Source organism: Oncorhynchus gorbuscha, linkage group LG11 (genome assembly GCF_021184085.1).
Source record: "Oncorhynchus gorbuscha isolate QuinsamMale2020 ecotype Even-year linkage group LG11, OgorEven_v1.0, whole genome shotgun sequence".
Classification (NCBI taxonomy): Eukaryota; Metazoa; Chordata; class Actinopteri; order Salmoniformes; family Salmonidae; genus Oncorhynchus; species Oncorhynchus gorbuscha.
The window spans coordinates 82,024,200-82,034,618 of NC_060183.1; the positions used below are offsets into that span (position 1 = coordinate 82,024,200).

Genomic DNA, 10,419 nt, shown 5'->3' on the forward strand with positions numbered 1-10,419 from the left:
TTTATATATTATATATATTATATCTATTCTTTATCTATATATTATATATATTATATCTATTATCTTTATATATTATATCTATATATATCTATCTTTATCTATATCTCTATATTATATATATTATATCTATCTTTATCTATATCTCTATATTATATATATTATATCTATATTATATCTATCTTTATATCTATATGTATATATCTATCTTTATATCTATATCTTTATATATTATATATATTATATCTTTATATTATATATGTATATATCTATCTTTATATCTATATGTATATATCTATCTTTATATCTATATCTTTATATATTATATATATTATATCTATATCTTTATATATTACATATATTATATATATTATATCTATATCTTTATATATATTATATCTATCTATATATATGATAGATACATTTCTTTACTAAACATGGCTTTTTAAAAATCTGTTTGTCCCCTACAGACATATATCCATGACACTCCCCGCCAGTTTCAAAAGGCAAACCACTACTAGACCAGATTTTGAACACCAGAACTCCAACCTGTACGCCATATCAGGTGAGCTACCGTCTATGTTTCTTCCCAATTGCAAAAAATCTTCTGGAATATGCATATATTCAATGTTTTTTGTTGTTTTTTTCCCCTTCAGCCATTGCATAATATTCATTTTGAATTTAGTGTTATCCCTCATTTTACTCTGAAGTCACCTGTGGTAGCTACCCCTTAAAGGAGTGTTATCCCTCAGTTTACTCTGAAGTCACCTGTGGTAGCTACCCCTTAAAGGAGTGTACCTCAGTTTACTCTGAAGTCACCTGTGGTAGCTACCCCTTAAAGGAGTGTTATCCCTCATTTTACTCTGAAGTCACCTGTGGTAGCTACCCCTTAAAGGAGTGTTATCCCTCATTTTAGTCTGAAGTCACCTGTGGTAGCTACCCCTTAAAGGAGTGTTATCCCTCAGTTTACTCTGAAGTCACCTGTGGTAGCTACCCCTTAAGGAGTGTTATCCCTCAGTTTACTCTGAAGTCACCTGTGGTAGCTACCCCTTAAGGAGTGTTATCCCTCAGTTTACTCTGAAGTCACCTGTGGTAGCTACCCCTTAAAGGAGTGTTATCCCTCAGTTTACTCTGAAGTCACCTGTGGTAGCTACCCCTTAAAGGAGTGTTATCCCTCAGTTTACTCTGAAGTCACCTGTGGTAGCTACCCCTTAAAGGAGTGTACCTCAGTTTACTCTGAAGTCACCTGTGGTAGCTACCCCTTAAAGGAGTGTGTACCTCAGTTTACTCTGAAGTCACCTGTGGTAGCTACCCCTTAAGGAGTGTGTACCTCAGTTTACTCTGAAGTCACCTGTGGTAGCTACCCCTTAAAGGAGTGTGTATCTCAGTTTACTCTGAAGTCACCTGTGGTAGCTACCCCTTAAAGGAGTGTGTACCTCAGTTTACTCTGAAGGCACCTGTGGTAGCTACCCCTTAAGGAGTGTACCTCAGTTTACTCTGAAGTCACCTGTGGTAGCTACCCCTTAAGGAGTGTACCTCAGTTTACTCTGAAGTCACCTGTGGTAGCTACCCCTTAAGGAGTGTACCTCAGTTTACTCTGAAGGCACCTGTGGTAGCTACCCCTTAGGGAGTGTTATCCCTCAGTTTACTCTGAAGTCACCTGTGGTAGCTACCCCTTAAAGGAGTGTACCTCAGTTTACTCTGAAGGCACCTGTGGTAGCTACCCCTTAAGGAGTGTACCTCAGTTTACTCTGAAGTCACCTGTGGTAGCTACCCCTTAAGGAGTGTACCTCAGTTTACTCTGAAGTCACCTGTGGTAGCTACCCCTTAAGGAGTGTACCTCAGTTTACTCTGAAGTCACCTGTGGTAGCTACCCCTTAAAGGAGTCTAGGGCTTTGGATGTCGTAAGATGGACATGTTACGGATTCAAAGAGAGACATCGTGTGATGAGCCAGAGAGATGGACCCCTCCAGTACTGGGCGACTCAATTTTTCCATACTCTCTCATACTCTATTCTACATCTAATTTTCACTTAATGAGCTATGCATTACCACTCCCGGTACAATCTAATAGGGGTTTCTTTGTACTCCTTATCATTGGCACATCGAAATAAACAAAACGCTTTGAGTAGATGCAACACTGACACATGAAATCTCCCCTGGAGTTGCGTGTAGGAAACCCCTTTAGGTAAAGCAGGACATTTTTGAGTTTTACCCAAAAGTTTTCCTTCTGTTCTCTAAACTCCGGGTGACCCCCCCCCCCCCCAGTAACCAATTAAGACGAGTCATAACCATCAGTCAGGTGCCGACGCCCCTTTCGGATAGCCGCTGAAACAAATATCAGATATCAGCCATTTTAAGGAGTTGCACCTGCCATTTAAAAAAAAAATATATATTTTATAATTTGCCCCTAATAATTGTAGCTCCGAGAACTCGGCGTCGCTTTCAATTAGAACCCACGCTGGCTCCTTGATGGAGGTCGCAGTACTGACACCCCTGCAGCATTAGAGGCTGAAACTGACAGGTGAGTCCCCGAATGAATTAAACATGAGGTGGGTGGTGGTGGCGGGGGGGGGGTTACAATGAGAAGCGGAAAAGCCTCAGACAGAAGTTGTCTTTTGAGGGTTGAGGAAGGGGGAAGGGTATTCGAGGCTTGTAAATGCTCAGTGTAATTTACATATTCATCTCTTTGCCGTTCGTTCAGCCTTATCGAGAGCTCACCCCACTCCTGGTGACGTCGCGAAAGCTAAAATGACAGACGAGGGTGCGCTTCATTTTCCCCAGGATTTATGACTTGTGTAATTTAGGATATTTTATTAATACGCTTAGACGATTGATCCCCCACCCCTCGTCACTCTGTGTGGAATACGCTTAATAGTTCCAGATGACGCCTGGCTCACTGATTATGGAAAGGACTTTTCTTGTTCTACTTTTCATTTCCTCCCATTATTTTATTTTTTGCTCTTTAAAATGTTTTTTTTTGAGTTTCATCCTTTCGACACACAAGTTTTAGTTCACTATTTACACAGTGAAAAGGATCGCCTTTTGACAGTTGAGTTTTTCAGTCAAATCCATCCGGATCATATTTGGGATCACTTAGAATGGAGGAATAAAAACAAATGACATAGAAGAAGTATACATGTGAGGCACCGTGGTCTCTGAGCTTATTATCCAAACACATCCCCAAACTCCTCGTCTCAAATCCTCCTCTTGGTTTTACACTTTATTAGTCAAAGAGCACAAATAGTCAACAAAGCTACATGACACAACCCAGATGTGCCACAACAGGTCTCCATCACCTTCAGTTCAGTATGCCCCATTGGCCCTCACTACATCTCCCATAACCCCCTGTTTTGGGTTGCAAAATTCTACTTACTTTCCCAAAATTCTGGTTTACCAGAAGTCCTGGTTTGGGTTGGAGAATTTCTATATTCCTTCCTTATTCTCATTTCAGTTTTCTTCCAACCCGAATTTCTGGAAAACCGTGGAAAAGTTACTGGAATTTTGAAGCCCTACCCCTGTTGCAACACATGGCCTGAGGAGACGGCGACATACTGTCCATCCATCCCATCCCATCCCAAGGAGGAGTGTGGCCGTGCTATACATCCCCAGCTAATTACAGCCAGATGAAATTATACCCTCCACATCCAAGCCATTTAAAGACCATTTATAAAGATTCATCATCCCAATGTCCCTTAAAAGATCTTCTGTGGGTTATTTAAGTAAGTTATTAATGAGCTTCTAATGCTCTGCTTGAAGGAAGCAGCCTTCCTTCCTTGTCTCCTCTCCTTAGTTGATCTGAAAGGGGTGGGTTCTATGCCCTACAGAGTTTAAGGTTTGTTAGGAAGGATGAGGCACGAGACAAGGAGGTTGAAGGACAAATCTGTTTCTGTTTGGATGAGATTTATTTACATTTTGTATTATATTGGAGGAGTATCATCATAGGAATTGACCTGTGCCAGCTTGTCACGTGTCAACAGGTTTAAAAAGGATTGTTGATTGCATTTAGGCTCTTTCATTGGAGGATTCTCTCTCTGTCTTCACCCCATCCTCACCTCTAACCCCTGGCCTGTACCCCATGTCATCCTGAACCTCTAACCCCTGGCCTGTACCCCATGTCATCCTGAACCTCTAACCCCTGGCCTGTACCCCATGTCATCCTGAACCTCTAACCCCTGGCCTGTACCCCATTTCATCCTGAACCTCTAACCTCTGGCCTGTACCCCATGTCATCCTGAACCTCTAACCCCTGGCCTGTACCCCATGTCATCCTGAACCTCTAACCCCTGGCCTGTACCCCATGTCATCCTGAACCTCTAACCCCTGGCCTGTACCCCATGTCATCCTGAACCTCTAACCCCTGGCCTGTACCCCATGTCATCCTGAACCTCTAACCCCTGGCCTGTACCCTATGTCATCCTGAACCTCTAACCCCTGGCCTGTACCCTATGTCATCCTGAACCTCTAACCCCTGGCCTGTACCCCATGTCATCCTGAACCTCTAACCCCTGGCCTGTACCCCATGTCATCCTGAACCTCTAACCCCTGGCCTGTACCCCATGTCATCCTGAACCTCTAACCCTGGCCTGTACCCCATGTCATCCTGAACCTCTAACCCCTGGCCTGTACCCCATGTCATCCTGAACCTCTAACCCCTGGCCTGTACCCCATGTCATCCTGAACCTCTAACCCCTGGCCTGTACCCTATGTCATCCTGAACCTCTAACCCCTGGCCTGTACCCCATGTCATCCTGAACCTCTAACCCCTGGCCTGTACCCCATTTCATCCTGAACCTCTAACCTCTGGCCTGTACCCCATGTCATCCTGAACCTCTAACCCCTGGCCTGTACCCCATGTCATCCTGAACCTCTAACCCCTGGCCTGTACCCCATGTCATCCTGAACCTCTAACCCCTGGCCTGTACCCCATGTCATCCTGAACCTCTAACCCCTGGCCTGTACCCCATGTCATCCTGAACCTCTAACCCCTGGCCTGTACCCCATGTCATCCTGAACCTCTAACCCCTGGCCTGTACCCTATGTCATCCTGAACCTCTAACCCCTGGCCTGTACCCTATGTCATCCTGAACCTCTAACCCCTGGCCTGTACCCCATGTCATCCTGAACCTCTAACCCCTGGCCTGTACCCTATGTCATCCTGAACCTCTAACCCCTGGCCTGTACCCCATGTCATCCTGAACCTCTAACCCCTGGCCTGTACCCCATGTCATCCTGAACCTCTAACCCCTGGCCTGTACCCCATGTCATCCTGAACCTCTAACCCCTGGCCTGTACCCCATGTCATCCTGAACCTCTAACCCCTGGCCTGTACCCCATGTCATCCTGAACCTCTAACCCCTGGCCTGTACCCCATGTCATCTGTACACTATTTTAAATCAGATTTCAATTTCAGAAGTGTGATACATGCAATCGTTGATGGCCAGAAGGCCTGTCATTTTAAATGTGGTAAAGACTACATTACCGCAGAGGGAAGGTTGTAATTAACACTTTAGTCTGACGTCTTCAGTTTAAACACACACCCTGTTTCGTACTCATTCGGCTGAACCAAAAGCCATACACTGGGGTCAAACTGAAACTTTGGTCAAAGAAAACTATGCAGGCCTGAGTCTTCTGTTGCTGTTGAACGATCATCACGGTTCCACATTATAGCTAAGCCTTCACGCCTCAAGACCAGGAATTTGTCCTCGGAGCTAAAGAGCGATTTAAAATAGTTTTTTTTAATCTAGTTTATATATTTGGTTTCTTTGCAGATGTATTGGAACTTGAGGGAGGTTGATCACAAAGAAGGCAACAGTCCCAGTGGCCTCGACAGAACCTTCCGACAGAGGGTTTTAGGTGTTAATACATCATTTTTAGGGGTCGGTTATATTTGTCCTGTTACAAGTTTATAATGGAAATGTATTTTCTGCATATCCCAACTCCTCCTGATACACCCTCAGGGAGTGAAGTAACATCCAGGGTCACCATTATACAGCGTCCCTGGAGCCATTGAGGCTAAGTGCCTTGCTCAAGGGCACAGCGACAGATTTTTTTACCTCGTCAGCTCCGGGTTTTCAAACCAGAAACCTTTCGGTGACTGGCTCAACGCCCTAACCTCGAGGCCAGACATTTGTATCTTGTGGCTGGCCGTAATGAGTCTTCTTTGTCTCTTTCAGCAATGGATGGAGTGCCTTTCATGATCTCTGAGAAGTTTGCCTGCGCTTCCGATGATGTGAGTCTTATCTTTTCGGGTTGGTTCAGAAAACAAAATGTAATCTTGACTGTTGAGCATCATAGTTGTGAAGAGAGAACTAAATGCAACGGACAATATTCTTGTCTCTGATGTAGATATCAGCTTGATAAGATTGTTGCTCGAGTGTGTGTGAAACTGGTTGATGAAGAGTAGGCACAGACTGAGAGAAGAAGTCTGTGTTCCATGCATTCAACATGCTCGCTCAGCCTGTCAACTTCCTGTCCTGTCGGCCATCTGTATTGCAGCTGCAGCAGGTGGATCTGATGGGCATCACCATCAAGTCTCTGACGGAGATTGAGAAAGAGGTGAGTACACAGTCTCACCCCGGGCTAACTCGTACTAGCCTGGTTCCAGATCTGTTTGTGCCAACTCCTGTGGTCGTTGTCATGCCGAACACCATAGGAGTTGGCAAGACTCCACAAAACCGAGCCTGGGGACCAGGCTAAACTCACATCGCCATGTTCACTGACACATGACATCATCCACTGCCTTCAAAACGGGTTCTAGCATTTTGATAGAGGCAGGGTGATCACACTTCTTGTTGATTATGTTAAAAGGGGGTTTTACACGGAGTTTAGAGGGGCTTTTCAGGCAGAGGTGAGCCCTCTCTGAATTAAACCACACCCAAGCCTCTCTCTGTCAGAGCACTGAGCACGGGTGCACGAGTGTGTTTGTCACTCTTTAAAAAAATAAAAAATAAACGAGCAGACGTTGCCCCTACCTGGTGTACGAGGGCTCAAAGTAAGTCGTAGTGTCTAATCCACATGATCAGTGGAATGGAAGGAGCCCAGAGAAAATGAGTTCAATAAGTATGGAGAGGAGGTGCATAGCTTATTTTTTAGTGCTTTGTGAAGGCAGCATTTTCATCAATGTTGTGTCGCTGTATTTCTCCAACTGTCCACTAGAGGCCTGTAATTTGACCTATTTCGCCCTCTACTCAAACTGTGCTGTTTGCCCTGTGGAAGGGTTGCATACAGTAACTAAGGGAAGACATGTTGAGTAAATGAAAAGGCATGATCCAGTAATGAGAATGGATCCTGTAATCATATACAGCTGCCAATAATATATATATAATTTGGGGGGGGCTGGTGCTACATGCTTTTCTCCCTCATTGCTTCGGATGGTGTCGGTTCCAGCCATTAGGCTCCCATTTCCCCAATGACTAGAGGAACTGGCGAACATAAGTAATTGGTGTCTCTTTTAAGTGTTGATTAGCCCACAATTTGAGTTGACGTCTTCATCAAGTGAGGGGGGGGCTGCGGCTGCAACTAGGGATGAGGGAGAGGAGGGATGAGGGATGGAGGATGGACTATGGATGAGGGAGAGGATGGACTATGGATGAGGAGAGGATGGACTATGGATGAGGGAGAGGATGGACTATGGATGAGGGAGAGGATGGACTATGGATGAGGGATGGATGAGGGAGAGGATGGACTATGGATGAGGAGGAGAGGATGGACTATGGATGAGGGAGAGGATGGACTATGGATGAGGGAGAGGATGGACTATGGATGAGGGAGAGGATGGACTATGGATGAGGGAGAGGATGGACTAGGGATGAGGGAGAGGATGGACAAGGGATGAGGGAGAGAGGGATGAGGATGGAAGGGATGAGGGATGGAGAGATGGAAAGGGGAACAGACATAAAAACAAATGTCTTAACCTGGAATGTCGGCGAATGAACATGGCAGAGAAACAATATTGTCTCAACCACATACCCATCGGACCAGGCGAGTCTCAGTTGAGACGATAGACCGGACCAGGCGAGTCTCAGTTGAGACGATAGACCGGACCAGGCGAGTCTCAGTTGAGACGATAGACCGGACCAGGCGAGTCTCAGTTGAGACGATCAGTTGAGACGATAGACCCAGGCGAGTCTCAGTTGAGACGACCAGGCGAGTCTCAGTTGAGACGGACCAGGCGAGTCTCAGTTGAGACGTCTCAGTTGAGACGACCGGACCAGCGGCAGTTGAGGTGATAGACCGGAGTCTCAGTTGAGACGATGGTTAGTTTCAGTAAGGTAATAAATAAAGGGTCAGGGTTAAGACTTAAGGTTGGTGAACCTTAGTCCTGTGGTATGGAGATGATCTGTCAACTAGTAGTCACACAGCATCACCTAGTGCCCTGCTTTCTTACCACACAGAAAATCAACTGAAATTATTTCATTTTAAACTTGGAATGTAATCTCTTAGTTGAATTGTTTAGTTCAGTTTGTTGTAATAGATCTTTTGGGGGGGTCGTTCAGGTATTGCAACACACTGTTGGCAGTCCTCTCTTAACCCAAAACACTATTGAGCTCTCTCAATTCAACATTTTAATAAGCATTTGTTTGGATTTAAATGAGTTCGATTTGATTCCAGACCTCAAGCATCTATCAGTGGGGAACGACATTGTATTTTTGTGGTGGATAGAATTTGTGCTGGTTTTCGCCACAAGGGGGAACACTTTGACCAAAGATCCAGTCAGAGACGGTTAACTGCGTGAGACTAATGGGTGGCCCTAACAGTTTTCAACGGTGTGTTAAACAAACACACTAAATATGCTTCATAAATGTATTTAATGTTGTCCTGTGAATAGTTGATGACATGTTTTCTTTCTTTCCATCTCTCCATCTACCTTTTCTCTCAGTACGAGTATAGTTTCCGCACAGAGCACAGCGCAGCAGCGAGGCTTCCCCAGTCCCACACGGATCTCCTGGGCTCTGAGGCCTGAGCCCCCCCAATCCCACACAGTTCTGAGCCCCCCCCAATCCCACACAGATCTGAGCCTCCCCTCTTCCCCTCCAGAGAGACCTGAGCCTCTCCCTCTTCCCTCCAGAGAGACCTGAGCCTCTCCCTCTTCCCCTCCAGAGAGACCTGAGCCTCTCCCTCCTTCTCCTTCTTCCCCTCCAGAGATCTGAGCCTCTCCCTCCTCTCCTTCTACAGAGATCTGAGCCTCTCCCTCCTCCCTACAGAGATCTGAGCCTCTCCCTCCTCCCCTACAGAGATCTGAGCCTCTCCCTCCTCCCCTACAGAGATCTGAGCCTCTCCCTCCTCCCCTACAGAGATCTGAGCCTCTCCCTCCTCCCTACAGAGATCTGAGCCTCTCCCTCCTCCCCTACAGAGATCTGAGCCTCTCCCTCCTCCCCTACAGAGATCTGAGCCTCCTCCCCCAGAGAGGTCTGAGCCTCTCCCTCCTTCCCTACAGAGAGGTCTGAGCCTCTCCCTCCTTCCCCTACAGAGGTCTGAGCCTCTCCCTCCTTCCCTACAGAGAGGTCTGAGCCTCTCCCTCCTTCCCTACAGAGAGGTCTGAGCCTCTCCCCTCCTTCCCTACAGACGTCTGAGTCTCCCCTCCTTCCCTACAGAGGTCTGAGCCTCCCCCAGTCCTCCAGCAGGAGAGGGGGAGAGACTCACACTACTACTACTACTACTACTACTACTACTGAGAACCATCCCACACAAACCAAGCCAGAGAAAGAGAGCGACAGAGGAAACTAGGTCTCCTTCTCTCCCTTTGGCCTGCCTCCCTCCACTCCTCCCTCCCTCCCTCCTCATCTGCCTCCCTCCTCATCTGCCTCCCTCCTCATCTGCCTCCCTCCTCATCTGCCTCCCTCCTCTCCTCCACTCCTCCCTCCTCGCCTCCCTCCTCTCCTCCCTCCTCTCCTCCCTCCCTCCCTCCTCCTCTCCTCCCTCCCTCCCTCCACTCCTCCTTGTCTGCATCCCTCCACTCCTCCCTCCTCACCTCCCTCCACTCCTCCTTGTCTGCATCCCTCCACACCTCCCCACTCCTCCCTCCACTCCTCCCTCCACTCCTCCATCCACTCCTCCATCCACTCCTCCCTCCACTCCTCGTCTGCCTCCCTCCACACCTCCCTCCACTCCTCCCTCCACTCCTCGTCTGCATCCCTCCACTCCTCCCTCCACTCCTCCCAAACAAGGTCATTGGGACAGCTTGGTCCACTGTCCAAATGGATGGTCCTTTTTTCTTTTGAAAAAGAAAAAAAAATGAACAAACAGAAGTCCTTTGGTTGCCCAGTCGTTTCTTCTTCTTCTTTGTTTTTAAAGTTCAGTACTGCTTATTTGAGAAGGGAAACAATCCATGGGAAAAAGGGACCCGTTGATGCATTAAGGCTTTCACAGACGTGTGATCGAGACGAGCTCCGCTGTGCATTCAGGATGGAAAGACCTGTGA

At 46.7% G+C, this 10,419-nt stretch overlaps 1 protein-coding gene across 1 annotated transcript; it reads left to right on the forward strand.

Annotated features, from left to right (window-relative positions):
* Positions 1-434: 434 nt before the first annotated feature.
* Positions 435-8,961, forward strand: LOC124047737 (multivesicular body subunit 12B-like). The gene is made up of 4 exons (XM_046368041.1): positions 435-562; positions 6,173-6,228; positions 6,495-6,554; positions 8,878-8,961. Exons 1-4 carry the CDS (start codon positions 478-480, stop codon positions 8,959-8,961), a joined length of 285 nt encoding a protein of 94 aa, XP_046223997.1. The 5' UTR covers positions 435-477.
* Positions 8,962-10,419: the final 1,458 nt, after the last annotated feature.